General features: G+C 52.4%; 2 protein-coding genes across 2 annotated transcripts in view; one reads left to right on the plus strand and one right to left on the minus strand.

Annotated features, from left to right (window-relative positions):
• Positions 1–1,851: 1,851 nt before the first annotated feature.
• Gprin1 (G protein regulated inducer of neurite outgrowth 1) lies at positions 1,852–15,609 on the plus strand. The gene is made up of 2 exons (XM_075969566.1): positions 1,852–2,198; positions 11,725–15,609. The coding sequence occupies exon 2, from the start codon at positions 11,877–11,879 to the stop codon at positions 14,607–14,609; it is 2,733 nt and encodes a 910-aa protein (XP_075825681.1). The 5' UTR covers positions 1,852–2,198; positions 11,725–11,876; the 3' UTR covers positions 14,610–15,609.
• Positions 15,610–15,618: 9 nt separating this feature from the next.
• The window catches only part of Cdhr2 (cadherin related family member 2), a 35,037-nt gene continuing 24,765 nt past the window's right edge, over positions 15,619–25,890 (minus strand). The window contains exons 20-32 of the mRNA XM_075969565.1: positions 25,440–25,511; positions 24,985–25,034; positions 22,609–22,757; positions 22,353–22,461; positions 20,888–20,976; positions 20,094–20,162; positions 19,928–20,005; positions 19,780–19,840; positions 19,578–19,702; positions 19,005–19,121; positions 18,848–18,925; positions 18,463–18,520; positions 15,619–15,835 (exon numbers count right to left, since the gene is read on the minus strand). Of these exons, the coding sequence (XP_075825680.1) occupies positions 15,695–15,835; positions 18,463–18,520; positions 18,848–18,925; positions 19,005–19,121; positions 19,578–19,702; positions 19,780–19,840; positions 19,928–20,005; positions 20,094–20,162; positions 20,888–20,976; positions 22,353–22,461; positions 22,609–22,757; positions 24,985–25,034; positions 25,440–25,511 (1,196 nt within the window). The 3' untranslated portion in view covers positions 15,619–15,694. The remainder of the gene's footprint in view (positions 15,836–18,462; positions 18,521–18,847; positions 18,926–19,004; positions 19,122–19,577; positions 19,703–19,779; positions 19,841–19,927; positions 20,006–20,093; positions 20,163–20,887; positions 20,977–22,352; positions 22,462–22,608; positions 22,758–24,984; positions 25,035–25,439; positions 25,512–25,890) is intronic.

Here is a 25,890-nt window from a genome sequence, read left to right on the forward strand (position 1 = left end):
CCCATCCCAACCTCCTCTGCCTCTGTGGAAGATGCCACATTCATTTTTGTTCTTTCTTCTTTTCCTTTTTCCCTTTCTGGAAAAGACAGGATCTTATGGAGTCCAAGCTGACCATGAATTTCTGGTCCTCTCTCCCCTCCTCTGAGTGCTGGAATTACAGAAGTGTGCCACCATGCCTCTTCTGTTTCTCAGGGTGCAGACTTCCTGAGAACGTTGTCTCCTTGCTCACTGCCCTTCCTTCCTCCCGTTTTCAGAGCAGCCTGGTGTTTCCTTGGAAGGCACTAGGATTCTAATGCTTGCCTGCTTGTTTAAAATGCTCCCTCCATATGCTGACGCCCTCCCCACCCTCATGGCTGTCAGCTCTCTGTTGGGGTGCCTCCAGCTGTGGCAGCGTTAGAGTTCAACTCTGGACTCATAATTTAGGGTGGTCATCCCACAAGCACCCCTTTTCCCCAACACACATACAGTATGTGTTCTCCATCCACAAGGTGGAACCTCAGAGGACCAACAAGAGCCTCTGTCAACATCCACCTCATGACTAAGGCCAGTTGATTCTCCCCCTCCCCAGGAAAGGGTTGCCTAGTATCCACCCCAGAAAAGGCTTCCGGGTCCCTTTCCTCACCTGAAACACTACCACGGCCTTCTCAATATACTTGGTTCTGCTCCAGTGTCGTTCTGCCTCTGGGGAGAATGTTGTAACTCAAAGCCACTTTTGGCGTCTCCTGGACTTCCTAAGCCTCGGTTGCTTCCTCTGTCACAAAGCCAATAACGCTCACCTTGAAGGGGCGGCCGGTGCAAGATGAGATAATGAATGCGAAACAGGGTTTGTAAATTCTGAAGCTAATTAAGTACCCTCTTGGGCAGTAGGAGAACCATTTTCAGCACCAATAACAAGAGAGAGCGACTCTGCGCTGTCCGTGGTCCTGAAAACGGACCCGCGCTCCGTATTTATTCCGATGAAAAGGTCTGCATCTGAATTTCATTGTTCTGAGATTTTTGGGAACAGAGTCTCTCTGTTTTACTAGATTAAGTCTTGCCAAGGCTGATATAGGACTCACTTTGTAGCCCAGGCTGGCTCGGAGCACAGGCTTATCGACCTGCCTAAACTCCTGAGTGCCTGGTTAGAGGCAGCGTCCCTAAATCTAGGCTTTCCTGTGAATTTTAAATCCTCACTTGCTATCTAGATTTTATTATTTTAAGTTGGTGATCAGATAAGAAGTGGCTCCTAAGACATAAGCCAAAGTGTGAGGCTGCGGGGAGTAACCTGTATGAATTTGCAATTCGACCTGGCCGCAAACAAGAAACTTATCTGTATTTGGAAAATGTGGTTAGAGTATCCCCTTGCTCCTGAGTGACTGGACTCGAAAGTCATTGACATCTATAAACCAAATTTTAGCTCTGTGTCCCTGCCTAAAAAGTTTCATTTGCCTTCGTTATTATTTTAGCAGGTGGCTTTCACAATTCAGGCACAAGGATCTCTAGTCACTTCCAAGACAGAGTCCTCATCTGAGAGGCAGAAGTGGAAGGGTCCCACTCCTCTGCTCAAATGTAGAGGGAAATGGGCAGTGAGTCCTCACGCCTTCTGCAGACTCAAGTGAAAGCCCTGGACATCGACTCCAGGAACCTTTTATTCCACGACCACTCTGAGGTGATTTAATGCTAGTCCCATTTTACAGACCTAGAAACTGAGGCTCAATGAGGTGAGATAAATTGTTGGAGGACATCCAGGGGGAGGACCAGAGGGTGGGAGGATGCTGCGGGGAGGAAGCAGGGATCCTCCCAGCCCAGGGCGGCCACTCGCGGGAGCGTGGGCAGCAGCGAAACAAAGGGCCGGGGGCGGGGCGGAGGGCGCAGAGGCCGGAAGTACTGCCGAGGTGGGAAGCGGGAAATCTCCTCGCCTAAGCAGCTGGCAAATCGGGACGACCTGGGTTCCGGGGTCGCCGCCGCCCGTGCTCCCGTGGTGCTCCCAGCTGAGCAGCGGGCGGGCTCGCGGCCCCCCGGGCCCGGGCGGCGTCTGCCGGCCCTCGCGCGCCCCCGCGGCGCCCCCTCCCGGCTCTCGGGTGCGCCCAGCGCGCATGCCCGGGGCGGGGCGCCCAGCCGACCGGGGACAGCGCGGAATCGGGTCCGCCCGCCAGCGCGGCCGGGAGCACCGGGGTGGTCTGCGCGGCGGAAACCGGAGCTGCGAGGAGCCGGCGCGGGTAAGTGGCCGGCGCGCGTGGGGCGGCTGGGCGCTCGGGCTGGGGTCGCTGTCCAGGGTTCTGGACCGCGCGGGGCTCGGGCTGCGGGGCGGGGGCGGCGGGGCGGGGCGCGGTGGGGCGGGGCCCCGATGCACTGCTCCGGCCTGTGGTGTGGGCAGGCCGCCCCGCATCCAGCCCCGCGACCCACCGCTTTGTTCCGCACCGCGGTGCAGGAGGGGGGCGATTCCCGCCACCGGGGGGAAGGGCTGCTCTCATTGATTCATCCCACCCGTCACACACCCAGTGTGGCACACACTCCTGGATGTGGTCGCACACCGCGATCATGCCTGGGAACCTCATCTTTAGATGAGGCCACAGGTACACACACACACAGCCATGGCCCTTGGTCATCCCATCAGATTCACAAATCCGGCCACCTGTACACCCACCCAGGGCACTCAGTGGGGTCTACGCAGTCACAGCACCCATCCTGGATCAAGTCAGTGATACTCTAATCGACACCCAGCCGCCCTGCTCTGGCCAGCTTGTGCACCCTACACCCTGGAATAGGCTGTGACCCTTCGGCACACACTCGCTTTGTCTCTTAGCTCTTCTTCAGCCCACACTAGCACATGTCTGCACACCCTTGAACGTCCATTCTTGCCCTTCTGTGGACTGGTGGATGGACAAATGGACAGGTGGTGTGGGGAATGTCTCTCAGAGAAGACCTTTTGTTATAGACTCCGTCACCTGTGGTAGCTTGTCGCTGTGAGGGCACTAGATGAGGGGACAAGTGGCAGAAGCCTGGGGTTTTCAGTCATACTCACAGACATACACAAGCCTTTGTCAGTCTTGTTGCCATAGAGGAGATGCTTGCAGGTGCCTGGCAGCTCTGGCCCTGGCTGGGGGTGTAGAGATGACTCCAGACTGAGAAGAAATCCTAGAGGGAATGGAAGAGCCAGGCTAGCCCCGCCTCTCTGCCCACATCTCTGCATTCCCAGGATAGCCCAAAGACAAGAGCCTATGCATACCCTCAGGCTAGCTCTCCCAAGGTGAAACTGTAAGGCCACGCGATGGCAGATGCCCATGCCCACAGGGTTCCCAGTGCCCCCCACAAGGCATAAAAGCACAGGCCATCCTGTGCTCACAGGGTTGACAGACTGGGACCAGGTCCTGGCCCAGACTGGCATGAGCTGGTGCAGTCCCTCCACAAACGGTCCACTTGCTCATTTGCATACCAGATGAGTTGCCCCCTCCCCCATTCCCCTACACGGTCATTTCAGCCTGTTACCTATATGGATCACGCACACCTCCTTATGTCCAATCCAAATATGCAGCCGTGTGTCCATGAGGTGTGCGTGTCCCCAAAGGTATGTGTGTGTATGCAGAGACATTGACTTGCTCTGTGATGCTTTCTGGTTCTATTGCCTATGAAGCCCATAGGATTTGAAGGATCTTTGGCCTAGGCCAAAAAAGAAAGGGACTTTAGGAGCCAGTGTTTGGACCTGAATTCAGCCCTCCAGAACCCATCCAAAGCCTAACCTCAGCGCTCAGGCTGTGAGAGGGGAGAGGAGGATCCCTAGAAGCTGAAGGTGTACAACAGGAAGACCTTAGTAGTGAAGAACTGACCCTTGAGGTGGTCCTCTGAATTCCTTGTGTGCTTGAGAATACCCACATTCACACACGCACACAAAGAGAAAGAAAAGAGTCTAGCTTTAGTGTCCAGATGTTGATTGATAGACTGAGAAGAATCCAGGCTTTGAACCCCAGTCTTCCTCCTGACTTCAGGGTCCTCATCTATGGTGTGGGATGATAAGGGCCCCCGTTGTCGTGGAGTCTACGTTGTAAAATGAGCCTGGGGGTTCTGGGTCCAGGGCTAAGCATGAGTAGGATAGGAGTGGAGATGGTTTCTAGAGGAAGGATAGAGGAAGAGGATGTGAGGCTCCAGGCCTGGGCTGCCTTGGAGTAGTGGCTGGAAGCTACTGAGACTCCTCTCAAGCCAGGAAGGATTTCCCCAGCCCTGTAAGCAGCAGATCCTTTGGGGTTTGTCTCTGGCCTTTGGAATGGGAGACTGAGGCTCCCAGAGTGGGAAAACCCACACAAAGTCACAGGACAAGTTAGTGACTAGGTTGGGGCTTGACCCACATCTAGACAAGCTGTCCGTCCCCTGTACTGGGCGCAGTCCCACCTCAGAAGCTGAGAAGCTGGAGCTGGGAACTGGGACGCCAACCTCTTCCTGGCTTTGCAGTAGGGGCATACTAACACATGGCCATGCCTACCTGCCGGACTTCCCGCTTCCTTCTTGGAGACCAGGAGCATATCTCCTGCCGGACAGGTGTGTGGGCTCTAGAAGCACTTGGACAGAGTTACTTCCTGCTTTTCTTGGCACATGAGTAAGGTGTGAAAACTTAGACACTGCAGGACAGGAAGGTAACATACATGAGGATCTGATGATCAGAGATGAGTGGCAATGGACAGTTAGTATCCAGGGCATCATCGGGAGAGGGGGATTGTGGCTATTCGCCTCCTTCAGGACACTCTTCTCAGCTCCAGCTGGCTGTTGCTCTGCAGGAAGCATGCTCAGCTTGCCAAATTTTTGTTGTTGTTGTTGTTGTTGTTGTTTTTTCGAGACAGGGTTTCTCTGTGGCTTTGGAGCCTGTCCTGGAACTAGCTCCGTAAACCAGGCTGGTCTCGAACTCACAGAGATCCGCCTGCCTCTGCCTCCCGAGAGCTGGGATTAAATGCGTGTGCCACCACCGCCCTGCTCAGCTTGCCAAATTTTAGTTTGCCAGAATAAACCTGGACATTGGATTTCCACACGGACTCTATCAATGTTTAGATGTTGATGACTTTGCTCCTTTATTTAAAATTGACTTAAGGTGCTAGAGAGGTTTGATCCCCTCCACCCACATAAAAAAAGCTCCAGAGAACCAGAGACAGAAAGGTCCCTGAGCCTCACTGGCCAGCTAGCCTGCCTAATAGGTGAGTCCCAGGTTCCAGTGAGAGATCCTGCCCCAAAAATAAGGTGGACAGCTCCCAAGGATAAGATCCAAGGTTGACCTTTGGTACATATGGACACACACATACACACACAGACATACACGCACAAACATGCACAGACACATATATACACACACAGACACACACATACAGACACACACAGAGATACACACACATGCACAGACACACACGAACACATATATACACATAGAGACACACACACATACACACAGACTCATACACACACCTACACACATACAGACACACACAGAGACATACACACATGCACAGACACACACGAACACATATATACACACACAGACACACACATACACATAGACACACACAGACAGACACACACATACACACAGACACATATATACACACAGAGAGAGACACATAGACAAACACAGAGACACATACACACAGAGACACACAACACACAGACACATACACACACAGACACACAACATACAGACACACACACACAGACTTAAAAAATAATTTGTTAGCATTGTAGGCCAAACAAGCATGTCCTAACGACAGATTTTGCTGAATTTTGTCTCTGCTGCAACCATTTCAGACTCAGCCCCCCACCCCCGCCCCCTCCTGGGAGCACAGCTGGGCTCTGACAGGCTGAGTAGATAAAAACAGTCTTTCCATCTACACAGCCTGGCCCTAACGTGCGCAGAACCATGCACACCCCTCATCTACTCTAATTCTCACGACAGGCCTGGTGGGGAGGGAGGCATGAGTCGGTGTGAGTGGTGGGGTTAGTGAGAAGGGCCCTGATGGGAGACTCAGAGCTGCTGACCAGTGAGCTGTCTGCACTTTCTGCCCAGGCCACACACCGGAGGCAGGGGCTGCTGTGGGGAGACCCCTAGGATGGGCTGGACTACCGATGTGAATTAAGGGGTAGTAAGGGCCGGGGAACCGCTCCTTTAGCCTTTTCTGACCCTTGCGGGCTGTACGTCCCTCCCTGTGTAATTGCTGGGCAGCTGTTACATTTCTGTGTTCCAAAGGAGGAAACTGGGAAACATGGCAAACAGACCTTGGTCCTCACTGGAATCCGGGTACTTTCTCTTGGCCATCTGCCCAATCACTCGGGTTTATCATATTCCTTCCCACAGTCCCAAGGACAAGATGGGTCACAAAATCGACCGGAACAATTGTTTTGTTTGGCCTTCGTGGTATGTGAAAAATGAGCCAATATTTAAAATATAAAAAATCCATATGTGTGACTTTGCTCAGTGAATTAAGGACCTGGCCACAAAACAGTCACTCACACTTCCTGTTTAAAACACAGCAGTGTTTGCTCGGTACCCTTAGGATAGTACCCACCACTCCCACAAGGCCTCTCCCTCCTATCCGCTCCCTCTCTGATACCAGCTCTGCTCCAGCCTCTCTGGCTTTCTCATGGCTGGCTCCAATGTCAACCTCCTCAGAGGGGCCTTCTTGACCACGTGTCCCGACCAGCGGCCCACTCCTTTGTCCTCACAACATGGCATATCAGAAATGACATCATTTATTTACTACTGGCTTATTACCCTCTCCTCATCCTTTCCCGTATCCCCAGCATGTGGAATTTGCAGAGGTGTCCAGTAAGTGTTGCGTTACTGGGTGCATTCTCATTTGTCAAAGAAGCTGGAACTGGGTGCCACTACCGCTTTCTAGGGTCCAGTATTTTTGTCACGACCCCCACCGTGATCCTTCCAGGCTCTTTCACTGGAGGGTATTGGGGTCTCTCTTGCTTCGGGACCTTTAGTCATCTCCTTTGCTCTATCCCAACATCACTATTGGTGGGCAAAGTAAACGAAGACAGACTCACGCATGCCGCTCATGTCCGATGCCTGCCTGTCCCTGCAGACTAGGGTTCTTCCATACCCTTGTTTTTATGCTGATGGAATCCAGATCCAAAACTTCAACCACACCCACGTGACTCTTGCACACCCCCCATAAATTAAAAAGACATCCAGTTCAGCTCTCCAAAACCGAGGAGCCTATAGTCCTCAGCAAGACTGCCCTCCTGTGTGTCCATCCCTGGGATGACTACCATCACCTCAAGCCTCAGACTTGAGATTTAGGGAACCCAGTGGTGAACAGTTAGGACTCAGCAGGAACCTGAAGCCCAGTCAGGGACTCAAGTTAAATGGACACAGGCAGCTGAGCCATGTTGGCACACACCTTTAATCCCTCACTTGGGAGGTAGAGACAGGCAGATCTCTGTGAGTTCAAGGCCAGTATGGACTACAGAGTGAGTTCTAGGACAGGCTTCAAAGCTACAGAGGAAGACTGTCTCGAGGAAAAACAACAACAACAATAACAACAACAACAATAACCAAAAAAATGGGCACATGCAGAGTGATAGAAACCTGGGAAGGGGGATATAGGAAGGGGCCATGAGACTCTGGAGGAAGCTGGTGGGCAAAAAAGGCTTCCTGGAGGAGGGAACATTTAAGCTGAGAACCAAAATGTTAATGACACAGTCAGTCTAGGAGGAAAAGATTCTCACAGCAGAGGGTGTGTGGAAGCTGAGACAGGAGGGAATGCCAAGCCATGGGTGTGCACAAAGCTCTCTCTCTCTCGCTTTCTCTCTTTCTCTGTGTGTGTGTTTGTGTGTGTGTGTCTCTGTGTGTGTGTCTGTGTGTGTGTGTCTCTCTGTGTGTGTCTGTGTGTGTGTTGCTTGGGTGTGAGAAGAAGTTATAGAAGATAAATACCAACAAAGAAAGGAGGTGACTGTACGGGCTTAGACAAGCATTGGGGAGATGACTTCCTCACACAGATCCAGTAGAGGTTTCTCTCACTTTTCTGTTCTTTCAAAACTGTGCAGCCATGCAAAATGGAGTGAGAGCTCCCATCGCCTCCTCAGGTTCAGCACAAAGTGCTCCTGACCTGTTCGTGCTGCCAATCCTGTGGACACAGAAAGTGAGCAGTGCCCAGGAGGATGACCTGACAATGGCTGGGTCACTGGTGTAGGGACCTACAGTTTGAAACTGTTAGTTGGTGGTTTTCTTGTGGTTTGGGGAAGGAACCCAGGGCCCTGCACATGCTAGGCAATCACTCTAGCTATCTAGGCAATCCACCGAGCTACATCCACAACCCTTTGCTGTTTTTTTTAGGATGAACTCCTTCTGTTTATTCTTCTAAGTTAATATAGGGCTGGAGAGATGGCTTGCCAGTTAAGAACACTTAGCGCGCTTGCAAAGGACCCCTACTCAGTTCCCAGCATCCTTGTTACAACCACCTGTAATTCCAGTTCCAGGGGGAGGAGTTCCAGGAGGAGGCCTCTGGTCTCCTCGGTTTATGCACACATGCACATATACCTATATGCAGAGAAACACCTGCACATAATTTAAATTGCGCATTTTCATTGACTATAGATGGTGTGCTAGAGATTCCCCGTATCATCTCAGATTGACTGAGTCTCCTGATTGCATCCAGAGGCCACAGAGAGTTGCTGACCCACACTGTTTAGGGTTGTACTAAGTACACATTGTGCTATTTAAGCAACTGCAAGATCACCCACAGCATGCGTTTCTCAGGACACACGGCCACTGTCACAGCACACGTGCAGTGCTCACCTACAACCCGAATTCAGACCCAAATACAAAGAAAGGCTCTTTTGCCCTCAGATCCGGGTCTTACTATAGAGAGGCTGTCACAATGAAAGTTTCACGAGATTTTATCTTGGAATTTTCTGCCTATAAATAATCCCATGAACACGCACATGGTTTCCGTCAGCCACACGCTCAGAATCCTGGCGGTCATGTTGCCCCTGTCCCTACGTGTCTTTGTTTGCTCAGTCTCTCTCAGGCATCTCTCCTCTTCACTCTACATGTTCCAGTGTCTGTGTGGTGGTCCATGTGGCTGTCTCACATACCCTGGCCATTTCTGACTTCCTCACCACCGGGGGCTCTCCTGTAAGCTGAGGTACCATCCTGTGTCTGCAGAAATATCCCTGGAAGGGGGCTTGCTGGCTAAATCACTGTGTGTCTTGTAAATACATGTAGAGATTGACAAACACCCTTCCTAGAAGAGCACAGCTGGTTTAATTTCCCAACAAGAATAAGGGGAGTCTGGGTCTAGGGGTAGCGCTGCTGGATGTCAGAAGGCTCATGCAGTGTTTCACATGGCTAATACTTCCTGAGAAATTCCTTTCCATGTGCATGCCTGTTGTTCTTGACGCTGATGTGTGGATGAGAACAGTAAAGTCCCTATTGCTTAGAAGTCCTTGTGTGACTGCATGTGTGTGTGTGTGTGTGTGTTATGATTTGTTTTGAAACCAGTTCTTGCAATGTAGCCCTGGCTGACCTCAAATTCAAGCTCCTGCTTTTGTTGCCAAACACTGCAATTACAGCTGTGCCATCCCATGGGGCTAGCATTCAATGAACACAGATCTACAGCACAACAGACAGTAACAAGTATTTTGGATTTTAAAAATTCAGGAAAACAAAACTGGGTGTGGTCCCTTTAACCCCAGCACTGAGGAGGGAAAGGTAGACAGAGTTCTGAGAATTTGAGGCTAGCCTGGTCTACATAGAGAGTTCCAAGCCAGCCACACAGTCTACATAGTGAGACTGTCTATATAGACACACAGTGGATGGAGAGTGACATCAGCGTTGAGAATGATTAGTTTATACAGGATAGATCAGGAAAGACCTCAGAGAGTAAACCATGCAGGACCTGGAGTGAGATGGCCGGTGGAAAGGCCCTGAGAGCGTTGGGTGGTATTTAAGAAACCATGCAGTAGCCCATTGAAGCTAAAACCACACACAGAGAGGGAAGGATGCGAGGAGGGTGGACCAGACCAGAGACAACAGAACCAGCAAATGCAGGGTTTCCGGAGTTACTGTATCTGCTGCTTGTTCGCATCAACTGGGGAGATGCTGAACGGTTCTGAGCAGAAGGTGATCTGCCTGGGGTTTAAGATCCTTCTTCCCACAGCTTTTAAGAATAAACTGGATAGGGGAAGGGAAAGTAAGGGTAATCCAGGTGCAGAGTGTTGACGCATGGGGCCCAGAATGGCAGGGGCCCAGGATGGCAGCCAGGTTTGGATACGTTTTCAAGGCGGATTCATTATATTTCACTGACAGGTGGTTCGTGGCCTATGAAAGCCAAGAGAGGCTCTAGAGCAGTGGTCCTCAGCCTTCCTAATGCCGCGACCCTCAAGTACAGTGCCTCATGTTTGGTGACCCCCAACCATAAAATTATTCCATTGCTGCTTCATAACTATAATTTTGCTACTGTTATGAATCATAATGTAAATATCTGATATACAGGATAGCTGATACTCAACCTGAAGGGGTTGCGACCCACTGGTTGAGGACTGCTGCTCTAGAGATTCTGGCCTGACCATGGGTAAGATGGTCTGGGGGCCATCACCCCAACACCATCACCAACTCTGCTCATTCTGGCTGCGGCAGGGTGATGGCAGTTTCTCCTAGGTCCATCTATCTGCCTGCTGGCCCCTCTTCCCAGACGCTCCCCAGGCATCACAAACGGGCCTCATCCCAAACAGTTTCCTCTCTCCTCGGATCTCCAGCCCAGCAATCCCCCACCTTACCCAGTACTCTGCAGACCACGCCCACCATCGTTCACTACAGCCAATTGCCTTCCACCAGTTCCACAGATCTCATTTCTGCCTGAAGGACGGATCTTCAGGGCACATTGCATAGGCGGGGCTATGAGAATGAAGGCGGACCACTTGAATGAGAAGCTGACTGGCTTCCTCCTGGGTCTTGGCCAGCTCCTTTCTCCTTCTACCGCAACTGCCACACCACCTCAGAGCAGTCTTTGAAAGCTCATGACTGTCTTCTTTCCTTGACAGGCCGTTCACAGCTCCCCTACACAGACATAAACTGGTGGCCTACAGACATGTTTTCTTTGGCCCACATAGTGTTTGGGGTTTTTATTTAAATCTTGAATTAGTTAGCATATTTTACATCAAAGTCTGGCTTTCTCATTTTCCTATGGCACCAGAGCAAGAGTTCCTAGGTTTCAAGCCTCCGGGACAGCATTTGATCCCCCTTCGGAAAGCCATGCACTCCACAATTTGCCAGTTACGCTACCCCCGCCTTGTTTCGTATGCAGCTTGCTTCCCTCATTGAAATGACCCTTCTAGCCCAGCGACATCAAAAGTTTTCAGCCATTGGCCTTGAGAACAAGCGCCTCCCTTTGGGTAGCACGTTGCATGAGATAAGGCTGACGAAGGTGAGGAAACTGTAGTGAAGTTGAAAGATCAGATTGGTCAAGCTGTGAAGGGTCAGTTTGTCTGTCTGTCTTGAGGCTGGGTACTGTGTAGCCCAGCTTGGCCTCGTGCTAGAAATTCTCCTGCCGTGGTATCCCGAGTGCTGGGAGCACTGGCTTCTTAGATGGTTGTTGGGTGTGATGGTGCAAGGGAGTGATAGGATTGGGTTCATGGTTTTAGCTGAGGCCTTCTTGACGAGAGGACCAGACAGGGACAGAGAATCCAGGGAGGAGCCTGGACATGGCTGAGTTGTTCCCCCTGGAGTGTGTCTTAAGCCTGAGTCTGTTCTCTCTGTTTCAGAAGCCACAGCTGTCCTGAGCTCAAGCATGGCTCTGAGTGTAGATGATCAGTACTGAAGACCAACCTGGCTCCAACTGCTTCAGAAGGACTCCAGCCTCCCAAGACCCCTCTGCTTCCCACACAATGGGAGCCTGGGCACTGGGGGCCCGGTCATGAGGGACTGCTGCTCCTCCCCAAAGGCCATCCCTGCACCCCCAAAGCATACCCTTGACCAAAGCCTAGGCATGGACTCCAGACACAGCGGTCCCAGTGGGGCTGGGGAAGGGGCCTCCTGCTCTGAGAGCCCCGCTGGGAACTTAGCCTGCTCCTCTCCTCCCTGCACTCCTCTGCCAGAGACAGTGAGAGGACATGGAGCCTTGATCTCAGGAGCCTCTGAAACAGCTTTGTTTGGGAAGCCAGAGCCCGTGTCCTCAGCAGAAGCTGCTCCTATGACCCCAGAGCACAGAAATCCTGTGTTCTTGGAAAAGATGGATTCCAACTCCTTGAAGCAGGCAGATTCTACTCCCACAGGAAGGGAAGAGGCTGGGTCCTTGAGGAAGGAAGAATCCGTGTTGATTGGAAAGGGGGAGCCTGGAACTGTTGGAAAGATGGATTGTGCAACTCCAAGGAAGGAGGATTCCGGGTCCTTGGGAAGAGTAGATCCAATGTGCTCCAGTATGGTGGATACAATGTCTCCAGAAGGGGAAGAGCCTGTGGCTGTAAGAAAGGGAGAGCCTGTATCCTTGGGCAAAGTGGAGCCAAGAAAGGAGGATCCCACATATTCCAAAAGAGAGCACCCTGGGTCTGCAGCAAAGGGAGATCTTGTGTCTTTGGAGAAAAAAGATATGGACCCTCCAGAAAAGGCAGACCCTGCATCCACTAAAAAGGCAGATCCTGGATTCTCAGGAAAGATAACTCCAGGATCATCAAGCAAGACAGAACTTATATCCTCAGGAACAGTGACTCCTGGGACCAAAAAGGTGAGTCCTGTATGTTTGGGGATGGCGGATCCTGCAGCTGTGGGAAATACAGAAACTTTGTCCTCAGCAAAAGAGGACCCTCCCTCCTCAAGAGAGGGTGGGCCTGTGTCTACGAGAATGACAGAAGCAGTATCGGCTGGACAGCCAGGAGGTGTACTTCCGGCAAAGACAGATGCAGCATCTGTGAACAGTCCGGGACCTCCAGGCAGTGCGGACCCAGTTTCCTTAAAAAATGTGGAACTTGTGTCCCCAGTGAAACCAGAACTCTTGTCTTCTGGGCAGGCAGAACGCGTGTCGTTGGTGAAGACAGAAACCCTATCCTCAGGAAGAGAGGACACAAAGTCTTCTAGAAGGGCAGATCACACAACAGTCACAGGAAACATAAAAACATCTCAAAAAGGGAATCCTGAGTCTTCAGGAAAGACAGACCCCATGTCTTCAAGTTCAGGAGATGCCAAGTCTCTGGGGACGTGGGGGTCCCTGTCTGCTGCAAAAGCTGAGACAGCAGCTGAGAGGAAAGGAGACCCACAGTCCTTGGAGAAGGCAAGTCCCACAGCCTCAGAGAAGGCTGGGCCCCTCACTTCCAGCAAGGTGGGCTCTGCAAGCCAGGGAAAGGCAGAAACTGTTCTCTCTAAAGAAGCCGACTCCACGACTTTAGGAAAAGTGGTCCCAACGGCTTCAGGAAAACTAGCTATGGTGTCCCCAGGAAAGGCAGATCTCATGGCCTCGGAAAGAGCAGAAGGCAATCCAGAGGCGAAGGCTCCAGAAAAGAGGAATCCTGTGAACTCCACCAGGGTCTCAGGGAGTGCTGAGCCCAAGTCTGGGGTCAAGGTGGTAACCCAGCTTCCGGGTACCACATCCCCGGGAAATGTGGAGGTGCCAACTTTGCAAAAAGAGCAGCCACAGGTGTCTGGGAAGATGGATCCCCCGGGAAAAGTCGAGCCCCCTGCGTCTGTGGAACCTGTGTCCCTAGGGAAGACTGACTCCTCATCTCCATCTCCTAGAAAAGCAGAGTCTCAAACCTTGGCTGAGACCACACCTCTGCCTCTGGAGAAGGCCAAGGCCCCTTTCAGGCCATCCGATGGTACAGCCTGCAGTTCAGCCCAGCCTCTGGGAGATGCCCGGAGCCCCGGGGTCCTGCCAGAGCCAGCGCCCTGTGCCAGCACCAGCCAGAAAGACCTAGCGGCAGCTGCGGCTCAGAAGAGCCCCCGCGCGGAGGGTGCAGCGCCCCCAACAGGGCCACGGACTCGCGACAACTTCACCAAGGCTCCGTCGTGGGACGCGGGAGCGCCACCACCCCGCGAGGACGCGGGCACACAGGCCGGTGCTCAGGCCAGCGTCTCGGTGGCGTTGAGCCCCATGTCCCCGCAGGACGGCGCGGCCGGCCCGGCCTTCAGCTTCCAGGCGGCACCGCGCGAGCCCAACCCCTCGCCCGGGCCACCGTCGCGCCGGGACGCGGGCCTGCAGGTGTCGCTGGGAGCCGCCGAGACGCGCTCCGTGGCCACCGGGCCAATGACTCCGCAGACCGCGGCACCGCCCGCCGCGCCGCCCGCCTTCCCAGAGGTGCGGGTCCGGCCCGGCTCGGTGTTGGCGGCCGCCATGGCACCCCAGGAGGCGGCCGAGCCGGTGCGCGACGTGAGCTGGGACGAGAAGGGCATGACGTGGGAGGTGTACGGCGCCTCCATGGAAGTGGAGGTGCTGGGCATGGCCATTCAGAAGCATCTGGAGCGCCAGATAGAGGAGCACGGCCGCCAAGGGGCGCCGGCGCCGCCGCCCGCCGTCCGCGCGGGCACAGGCCGTGCAGGCTCCGTGCGCACCGCGCCCGCCGAGGGCGCCGCCAAGCGCCCGCCTGGCCTCTTCCGCGCGCTGCTGCAGAGTGTGCGCCGGCCGCGATGCTGCTCGCGGGCGGGACCCACGGCCGAGTGATCGGTCCCCATTTTTGTAGCCCCGGGTTTCCAACCTTCTCAGGCTCCCTTCTTGATAGCAAGCCCTTGAGAGCTACGCCCCACCCCCAACCCCGTGCGTTCAGGCCTCCGAGGAGTGGGCAGCCTTTAGGGGCTTCCTTTTCAGTCCCTCCCTTCCCAAACACTGACGAAACCCCCTTTCCCAGTCCCTTTGCGACCACGAGCCCACACATCTAGCCCTTGACAATCCCGCCCCGTTGCCCTCACAGCCTTTCGCTCCACTCCCTCAGGTAGTACAGGGAGAGCACAGGTGCCTGCTCCCATCCCTCCACCCTAGAGCTGAGGCAGGCTCCTGAGATGGCCAGACTGGTGCTTTGAGGCCTCCAGGCGGCCCAGGTCCCTAGAACTGGGAAAGATAGCATGCAGATCTCCAAGTGTTCCTCCGCGTGTGCTAGGACTGGTGCGAGGCCACCAGAAAAGCAGACTCTGAATGGGAGGCTGGGGCGGGGGAGGGGGGCGTGAGTCTGAGCAATGAGGGGTCTCCACATGGTGCTGGCCCCACGGCCAGGGTGTCTCTTGCATGCTGTTGGTAGTCCTAACCCCACTCCTGTCTCTCCCCACCTAGACCCCCTAGCCCTGTTTCCCCTCCTACCCAGTCACTATGCACATTCCCCATAGAGGCCAAAGGCTAGAAGTGCCCTGGGGCTCAGCTGAGAAGGGAGAGTCATGGAAAGATCAGAGGGTCTTACACACCCAAGGTCATAGTGAGGCTCCTAGAAGGTCTCAGGCCGCTGGGGTGTCTGGGTGACAGCTGGTCTTGGGTATCAGGGACAGGACGGAGAGCTCATTTGACATCTGCAGTTGTCTTTTAAAGGTCTCTCTCTTATCTGCCACCTTTCCCCCCACAATGCTGTGAGCCTCAAGTTCCTTGTAACCACCCAGCACCCTGGTCCCTTTCCCTTGAGCCTCAGTTTTTGGCTACTAACTGTCACCGTATACATTGGTAATAAAACCTCTCCCCAACTCTCGTCTATGATTGAAAGATCATATATTATATTTAGGGGAAGGCAGGCAATACAGATTGCACTCGAAGAATGAAGGTCTCCATCACAGGTCTACGGTGTCCAGGCCAGGGTTGGTGAAGGACAGATCTCTCTTCTGCTGTCTACCTGTGCTCACCGGCCTTCCCGAGAGCACTGCACTCAGGGGCTCTGGGTCTGGTTCAGGCGAGTTGTGTGGAAGCGGCTTCTGGAGAGACAAGGAGGGAAGGGTGAAGATGGGGTTCTCGCCCCAGACCCTAGGACAGCAATGAGCTTTCGCAGTCGTCACCAGATGGCTCCTTGCCTGGAGGTTCCCACCCTCATTCCTTAGGCTCGCTCCTGTTGGGGCCTCTGTCTCCTTGCTGTCTAGCAGAGACAGCCATGACCAGGAGTGGTACAGGTGGGGTGGGCCTAGGGAGTCACCTTTGGCCTTTGCCTAACCCCAACAGAGCAATGTTCTAGCATTCTGCCCTGTCCTAGACCAAAGAGCAACTTGGTCATAGTTCGTGCCACCTGTACCCCAGAGCAGGCCATGTGTTGGACAAGGTCCATCAGTTCCCTGATAGAGCCACAGATAGCCTGCTGAGGAAGGCAGACTCTGGGCATCACCCTAGCTAAGAAGAGGCAGAGCAGTAATTGGTCAGCCATTCTCGTGGATGTCCTGGTACAACACTAGATTCTGCTTGAATTTGCCATCTCCTGTCTTTCGGAAATGTCACCCAGGGTTACAGCTGTACCTTGTCATAGCACTAACACACCTCTGCTGTCCTTCCTCTTGTCTCCCCATGTGACGTCACTCACACAGCCCACCATCCCTCATTCCTCCTCAGACATATACTTTCCTGTGGGAGGGCCCAGCCCCTGAGCCAGGTTACTCTGCTGCAGCCTCCACGCCCTGCCTCCACAAGGCCAGAGCCCCAAGTCACCCCTGCCTTTGCCTGAATTCTAAAAGGGCTTTTTTCCAGCCTGGAGATGTCACCATCCCTGGTAAACAGCGGAGCAGCCAAGAGCCCCGGAGACATTAGTCAGTCTGTGCTTACAGACCCTGAGCCCAAAGCAACCAGCACAGCACCAGATAACGTAACCTGGCACCTAAGCCAGCAGTCTTGACTTCTGATCTGATTTACCGCAGGCTGCCTGGCCTTAAGGCAGACAACACTCCCTGAGCATCTGCATCCGTGCTGCTGGATTGGCAGGGGGACTGGGTGATCTCCCGGTTCTCACACCTTGTACACAGTGTTTACAGAGCCCTATGGGTGGTGGCATTTGGGGATTGCGAGATAAAGAAAAATCCTCTGTCCCCTAGCTAGCCACACCCTCTCTCCAGACTCTTCTCTCAGAAGTCCTGTTCTTTCCAGCCCACAGGTCAATCAGGAGCCCCTAACTCCACTTTTGGGGGAAGTCCACAGTGCCCTCCTCAGGGCCTTGGACGTTTTTGCCTCAATTCTGTCAGAGTTCACTAGAGTTTTTGCCCCAAACCGCCTTCACACTGAGATGGGCCACACACAGGGGCTGACTGGCTTCCTGTCCATGATCCCCATTCTTGGGAGCCCGTCTAGAAGTCTCTCTGCTGGACTTTTCACCATGATACATTTGGACCCCTGTACAAACCCAAGAGAAGCTTTGGTTGACTCAATCTATCTAAGAAATTAGTACTCGCTGGGCAATGATGGCACATGCCTTTAATCCCAGGACTTGGGAGGCAAAGGCAGGCAGATCTCCGAGTTCGAAGCCAGCCTGGTCTACAGAGTGAGTTCTAGGACAGCCAAGGCTACACACACACACACAAACTTGTCTCAAAAAGAAAGAGAAAGAGAAGAGTCCTCAGGGAGACTAAGGGCAGCAGCACGGGCAGGCTGGGCCCATGGGGAAGGGTGGGTGTGACGAGGCAAACACTACTTCTTTCCAAGAAATGAACTAGTGCAGCTAACGGGCTCCAGGGACTTCTGCTCCAGTCTGTTCCTCTAGAGAGCTCCTCCTGGGGTCGCTGACCAGTTCTCCATTCTACCTGGACACTGGGATTGCCTGAAGAGTCAGACAAGGCAGCGTGGATGTAATCCACCGCTCAAGAGACTGCAGCAGGAGGATGGAAAGTTTGAGGTTGGTCTTAGGCTACACCGTAAGACCCTGTCGCAAAACAAAGCTTCATCAAGAAACTAGAATACTCCAGGGAGCTTTGGCCGCATGTCCTTGCCCTGTCCCACCCTGTCCCACCATGGGCCATCAGGATCAGAATCTGAACTGACCTGAGCATCACAGTTGTTTTAGAGTTCCCCAGGTGATTCCAAACTGAGTTCTTGATCTCGTCTACTAACTAACTAACTAACCAACTAACCTAGTTAACAAAAAGTGCTGTTGCCATTTAGTCAGTGATGAGCTTCTCTTCTCTCCTCTGGTACCCTTGTTCATGTCCAGATTTCTACTAGCATTTGTATAGAGATCAAAAATAGGCAGAACCGGTTTCTGACTACATGCTAGGTTTTTTCCTTCTCTTTTTTTGTTGGTTTGGTTTTGCTGTGTTGTTTTTTGTTTGTTTGTTGGTTGGTTGGTTGGTTGGTTGGTTGGTTGTGCTGGGGATGGAACCAGAACCTCAGCAAGTGCTGTAACTTTACACCACATGCTGGCTCTGATTGAACCCCCACATCAGCCTTGCAGAGTTAATGTTTCAGTGACCATTTGCAGATGAAAAGAACTGAAAGCTAAAAGCAAGAAGCATCTCACCAAAGAGCACATTAGGGAGGACCAGGGATTGGGCCTCTTTCATCCTGAATTCCACTCCTTCAGAGAAGAATCTCAAGTCAGAAGCCCCAGGTACCAACTCATCCTATATCTTACTTTGATTTCCTTGCTATCCGTGTCCAAGTCCACAGCGTTTTTGTCCAGGGAATTGAGGCTATGGGAAAAGTGATAGAACTTAGATTGTTAGCAAACTGACCCAACCTTCCCAATCTGTGGCCTTGCCACCAACATTACCACCACCATCACCACCGGCATCATAAGCATCACCATCACCACCAACGTTACTATCAGCATCACTGCCTATACCACTACCATCACTACCACTATCACCATCATCAGCACCAGCATCAGCACCAGCATCAACACCCTTGCCCTCCCCACCATTGTCATTATCACCATAACTACCACCATCACCATTATCCTCATCAACATTTATGTCCCGCTACCAACAACTAGTCTGGTAGTGAGAAGTGCTGTTCACCTGACATTGTCCAAGTCACCGGAGGAGAGGTACTCCAATCCCAGATCCTTGGTGGGAAGATCCAGCATGGGGTTGGCTCTGGGGAGAAAGTTTGGTCAAGCAGCTATGGCCTTCAGTCATCTTACAAAGTCTTTGCTCCCCTTTGACTCCTGCTCACCGCTCAGTGTTGAACATGTTAGTGCCAGGGATGTTAGCAGCAGATGAAGTCATTGCTTCTATTGGTGTCTTCCGGGCCTCCTTGCCAGCCTTCATAGCTTGAAGCTTCCGCTGGTAACTGTTGAACCAGGAGGAGGTCACATTTGCAACCTGCTCACCTGCTGCCTAGGGAGGCCCTTGGACTGTGGCTGCACAAGGACCCTAGCTGGTGATAATTTTAGCTGCATTTTGTAGGGGGCAGAACCACCAGCAAAGGCGACGTGTTGTCAAAGGGTCACATAGGCAGCCAGCAGTGACACCCAGAGGGAGACCCGGGATGCTACCAATTGTGTTCTGGGAAGGGGAAATGGCAATGGGTTGAAGTGCTCAACATTTCTACCCCAAACTCATGGAAGAATCTAGCACCAAACCCATTCTGCTGGCAAGGAGACAGGCCTAGGATGGGAAGGCGGCTCACCCACAGTCTTGCACATGCCCCTGATGCCTGACCCCAAGTTCTTCCTACCCACCCCACATATATTAGGTATCTGGGCGAGGAGACAGCTGGGGACAAAGGGAGAAGTGCGAACCGTACCTCTTCCGCACACACAGGAGGGCAGTGATCAAAATCACCAGGACCAGCACCATGGCCACCCCCAGTCCTATGATGACACTGGTGAGCAGTTTCGGCTGATCAGACTCCTGGCTCTCCTGGGAGCTCTGCAGAAGAGGGAGGGTGAGGAGGCTGTGGCATCCATGTCCCTCCCCCACCCATGACCTCAGTCTGCTGCACTCACCACCACCACCAGTCCCTGTTCCAGCAGCTGAGTCAGAGAATCCTGGTCTCTCCGGATCATCCTGCCACAGATTCCAAGGGTCACTGACCTCCCCTGGGGGCTTCTTGTTCTGCTTCTCCTGCCCACCCTCCCAGACAGCTCCACTCACATATTCAGCTCGTTAAGTGTCAGGGCTGTCCCGTTGGAGAAGACAAAGTAGGCATCAAGGTAGGACTGGACTTGGGCCCTAGAATAGACACATGAACAGCTCAGAAACACTACACCCTCGCCAACTACCTTGCTTCAGCCCAACCACTGGGCCTGGGGATTCTCACCGAGTCACAGAGTCTATGTTCTGGATCGTCACAACATAGACAGTGGTCCTGGTCGCCTGGACGAGAGCCCTACAAAAGATGCCGATATCACAGACATGTGGAGTGGGGTCTTAGCCCAGGAGTGCCAGGCCTGCGCCAGTGGAATCAGGAGTCATACGGAGGGAAGGCTGTGTTCACTAAAGAATTGACAGCTCTGCCCAAACTAGAAATGGAAATCCTTTCTTCTGGGACCCTTGTTCTTCTCCAGGGCATGGCTTTCACAACCGTGCACGGCAGTTTTGTGCATGCCCCATCCCACCTTTGACTGAGCATGGGCTTCCGGGGTACAGGCACAGGATCGAAGATAGGGACAAGTTCACTTATGGGTCAGGGACAGGGTAGAGGGCTGCTTTGTCTAGTTCTCCAGGGCTAGCCCCTTAGGGTCGGGGACAGGGTAGAGGGCTGCTTGTCTAGTTCTCCAGGGCTAGCCCCTTAGGGTCGGGGACAGGGTAGAGGGCTGCTTTGTCTAGTTCTCCAGGGCTAGCCCCTTAGGGTCGGGGATAGGGTAGAGGGCTGCTTTGTCTAGTTCTCCAGGGCTAGCCCCTTAGGGTCGGGGATAGGGTAGAGGGCTGCTTTGTCTAGTTCTCCAGGGCTAGCTCCTTAGGGTCAGGGACAGGGTAGAGGGCTGCTTTGTCTGGTTCTTCAGGGCTAGCCCCTTAGGGTCGGGGACAGGGTAGAGGGCTGCTTTGTCTGGTTCTTCAGGGCTAGCCCCTTAGGGTCTTCCCATAGCCCCTTCTTGTACTTCCCAGACCTACGCCTTAATCTCCTCCACGTGGGCACCCACTTCATCCTTGTTGGTGGAGAACTGTAACCTCACACGGTAGCTCTGGTCCACAGTGAAGAGCTAGGGGTGGGTAGAAGCAGGTATGGAGAGGAGACATAAAAATCACAGGGCAACCGCAAGATCACCCACAGCACACATTTCTCAGGACACACGGCCACTGTCACAGCACGCGTGCAGTGCTCACCTACAACCCGAATTCAGACCCAAATACAAAGAAAGGCTCTTTTGCCCTCAGATCCGGGTCTTACTATAGAGAGGCTGTCACAATGAAAGTTTCACGAGATTTTATCTTGGATTTTCTGCCTATAAATAATCCCATGAGGGGGCTGGAGAGATGGCTTGGCGGTTAAGAGCATGGCCTGCTCTTCCAAAGGTCCTGAGTTCAATTCCCAGCAACCACATGGTGGCTCACAACCATCTCTAATGAGGACTGGTGCCCTCCTCTGGCCTGCAGGCATACACACAGACAGAATATTGTATACATAATAAATAAACATTTAAAAAAAATAATCCCACGAACATGTACATGGTTTCCCTCAGCCACACGCTCAGAATCCTGGCGGTCATGCTGCCCCTGTCCCTACGTGTCTTTGCTTGCTCAGTCTCTCTCAGACATCTCTCCTCATCACTCTACATGTTCCAGTGTCTGTGTGGTGGTCCATGTGGCTGTCTCACATACTCTGGCCATTTCTGACTTCCTCACCACCGGGGGCTCTCCTGTACGCTGAGGTACCATCCTGTGTCTGCAGGAACATCCCTGGAAGGGGACTTGCTGGCTAAATCACTGTGTGTCTTGTAAATACATGTAGAGATTGACAAACACCCTTCCTAGAAGAGCACAGCTGGTTTAATTTCCCAACAAGAATAAGGGGAGTCTGGGTCTAGGGGTAGCGCTGCTGGATGTCAGAAGGCTCATGCAGTGTTTCACATGGCTAATACGTCCTGAGAAATTCCTTCCTGTGTACATGCCAGTTGTTCTTCGCGCCGATGTGTGGATGAGAACAGTAAAGTCCCCACTACTTAGAAGTCCTTGTGTGACTGCGTGTGTGTGTGTGTGTGTGTGTGTGTGTGTGTGTGTGTGTGTGTGTGTTATGATTTGTTTTGAGACCAGGTCTAGCTATATAACCCAGGCTGGCCTCAAGTTCAAGTTCCCCCTGTTTTTGTCCCCAAGCAACGGGATTCCAGGTCCATCTCACAGACATTCTACATAAAAATTCAACAAAGCATGCCTTTACTCTCAGAAGAGACAGAGGTAGATGGATCTCTGTGAGTTCAAGGCCAGCCTTGTCCATATAGGGGCTCCAGTCTAGCCAGAACTACATTAGTAAGACCCTGTCTTAAAACAACAAAATATAATAACAAAAAAAAAGAAAAGAAAAACACGGGACTAGCCGATAACACCGGGGGGGGGGGCTGGAGGCAGGAATAATACTCACATTCAGAGTGGTCTGGGCTTTCAGTGCAGGACCCACGACAGGCTTGTCCTCAGCCTGCACTGTCACCTGGTATGTGCCTTGGAGAGTGGAATCAAGGTTGGTCACCAGCCTGTGAGAGATGGCAAGACACAGCTTTATTCTGTAACCCAGCGTGGGTCCTCACGCTCTCTGGAAATCTACCCGTTCACTAGGGTGGAGACCCGGCCTGAGGCTGCACTCCCCTCCCAACCCACCCAGGGATCCATCACCACATTACTGGATGTTGCCGGTGTACAGGTCCGCTTCCACTGAGCGCGTAATCCGGAAGACCTGGACAGGGCTGGTGGCCCCATTCTTGGAGACAAAATCTGCACTCGGGATGGAGAATTCGATGATCTTATTGTCTTGTGAGTCCTCATCTCTGGCCTGGGAGCAAGAGTGAATGTCGGAGTAAGCGACCGGAAGCCACAGCCGCCACTCAAAGCACATGATTTTTTATTTTTTTAATAAGGTCTCACTATGTAGTCCTGACTGTCCTGGAACTCACTATTTAAGCCAGAATGGCCTTGAACCTTCTGTGATCCTCCTGCCTCTGCCTCAGAAGTGCTGGGTCTACAGAACTCTACACCACACCTGGCTAGGCTTTTAAAAGACAAAGTTCACTGTACATCCACATTTGCCCAAAGACCTTCTCATGCACCCCAACATAACTCCTCACCACCAAAAGTCCTCCTATACTGAAACCTGCCTCACTCTCCTCTACCTGACTGCCAAGCATCTACACACCCACTCCCAAACACAGCCATGCTCAGCTTCTGAGCGCCTATTGTGTATATCTTCTTTAAAGCCCTCATTTGGGGCTGATTAATATGAGCCTACATTCCCTAGTGGACCAAAACTGAACAAAGAAGAGAGACAAACATTCTAATTCCTTTAAAAAGAAAGCTGGGTGTGGTGGCGCACGCTTTTAATCCCTGCACTCAGAAGGCAGAGGCAGGTAGATCTCTATGAGTTTGAGGCCAGCCAAGACTGTTACACAGAGAAACCCTGTCTCAAACACACAGACACACACACACACACACACACACACACACACACACACACACACGAATGCAATAGGTCCATAGGGCTTCAGGCTCAGGGTGAACAGCTGGGCTTCAGGCTATGAAAAGGAGTTAGTTTTAAAAAACACCAGTTTGACCAAGAAGAGATTCAGTCAGTAAATCGCTCGCCCTGCAGGCACAAGGCCTGACCTGCTTTTGTGAACCAGAACCCTCATAACAGACCAGATACCGTGGGATGTGCTTGTAATCCCAGCACTGGGGAGGTGGGGACGGGTGCATCCCTGGGGCCTGTCAACCTACTAGGCAAGCTCTAGGCCACTCAGAGATCCTATCTCAAAAAAAAAAGAATAGCTCCTAAGGAACAATGTCCTACATTGTTTTTAGCACACACACACATACTACCCATATCACATACATGCATATGTTTATATACACAGATACACATATATGTATACACACATGCATACACGCATACCCACGCACACTACCCATAACACATACATGCAAATGTGCATATACACAGATACAAACACACACACATGTATACACACATTCATACCCACACACACATACACAAGCGTGTACACCCACCCACACATGTGTACCTGCACACACACACACACACACACACACACATATATACAAAAGAAAACAATTCAAAACCATGACTAAATCAGGACATTGGCAAACAGTTGACTAAGGACTAGAGATTAACTGTGGTTTTTCTTTTTTTTAACAATCTTTTTTTTAAATTTTACATACCAATCCCAGTTCTCTCTCTCTCTCTCCCCTACTCCTGCTCCCCCCACCCTGTGTTAAATTTTGAAAGAACCTAGAAGGAAAAATTGCTTTCCCAGGAGAAGCGCTGTCCTGAGGACACCCTCAGCTCTGCACAGGAAAGGCCAGGTCATTCCAAGCCTGGGGTACATCATCCATGTCGTGTTAACCAGGAGCCACCAGCCTCGTATCAAAGAGGGAAACTGATCCGGGCACAGTGGCTTATGCCCTTAATCTCAGTACCACAGAAGCAGAGGCAGGCAGATTTGGGGCAAGGCTGGTCTACATAGTGAGATCCAAAATAGCCAAGGCTGCAAAGCCAGACCCTGTCTCGAAACACACACACACACACATAGGAAACTTAATCCCAGAGAAGCAAGGCAGTTCCAGCCCCAGGGCCTCACCCCACATGGCCTAGCCACCCTCTAGTCACGGCTGACATCCATCACCGTAACAAATTGAAAGCATTGCTATAATTGTGCTCAGGAAGCTATTTAAGCAGAAGAAACCCTTTTAATTTACAGTTGGCTATGGGTTCTCGATCGCACTCGAGAATTCTGGCGTCGTCAGGAAATCTAGCTTACAAATGGCATTTCTGGTCATGAAATTTTTATGACTACTAAATTGAACAATTAGCAGAATGGAGGCGCATCGACTGGGCCAGCACTGCTACAGCTCAGGCTTTGTGTCAGCCGGTTCTGAGCCCATCAGATCTAGGGCTGAGACACCTTAGGGGCAGGTGAGAGTCCCGAAGGCCTTAGTCCTCTCCGCTGCAGTTACTGTGGCCGGTACGACTAGAGCTGGCAACTCACCTGGACATAAGCCACCGTCTGGCTGGGCAGCACGAGCTCCGGGATGATCACTGCAAATGTGAGCAGGAACAGGTCAGCACGGCGGGGACAGCGCCACCTGGCCCTGCACTGCTGAGTCCACACCACAAGCCCAGCCCCAATCCTTCTACAACAGTGGCCATTGCCGCTGTTCCTAAGGCTGTCATAGGCAAGGCATCCGTCCCCATTGTACATATAGGGAGATCGAGGCTCGGAGAGGAAAGGCCTGCCTTAGAGCCAGCCAACAGTTGATCCAAAACTGTAATGCAGACTCAGATGTCCCTTCTAGCCTCAAGCTGGGGCAGAAGTGGGCTGGACCCCATTGTCGCCTAGAGAGGGTTTCTTGGGGAGAGAGAGGGAGGGTATCTAAGGGTAATCCCAAGTTAGGAGGTGCGTGGATGTAGGGCAAGGTGAAGATGGTGGCTTCACTCATTCACCAAAGGTCTGGTGGTCAGGCAGGAAATAGGGAGCGTTGTCGTTCTTGTCCTCGATGTTGATGAGGAGGCTTCCTGAGGAGGATGAGATCATGTGGGTCAGAGTTCTGAGCAAAGTCCTCACCCAAAGAGCCTGGGTCTCAGCAGGCTTTCTCTGCCCCTGCTCTTCCTGTCCCATTGCACGTCCTTGCTCCTCACCCAGGTGTCTCCACAGTCTCCTCTAGATCTCCTGTCCGTTAATGTGGTCCCCACCCTCATGGAGGACAAACAACGGGTCAGAGCTATACAAGAGTGGCAATCCAGGAGTGGTCTGGGTCTTCCCCAGCTGACCAAGGCATTTTATACATGGATGGGTGTCATTCAGTAGCAGCATAACTTAGCTGGTATAAGAAAGACCCGGAGCTCCATTCTCAACACACCTAAAAGTAAGTGTGGGGGTGGGTGGGGGTGTGAG

The sequence above is a fragment of the Microtus pennsylvanicus genome, chromosome 4 (assembly GCF_037038515.1).
Source record: "Microtus pennsylvanicus isolate mMicPen1 chromosome 4, mMicPen1.hap1, whole genome shotgun sequence".
Lineage (NCBI taxonomy): Eukaryota > Metazoa > Chordata > Mammalia > Rodentia > Cricetidae > Microtus > Microtus pennsylvanicus.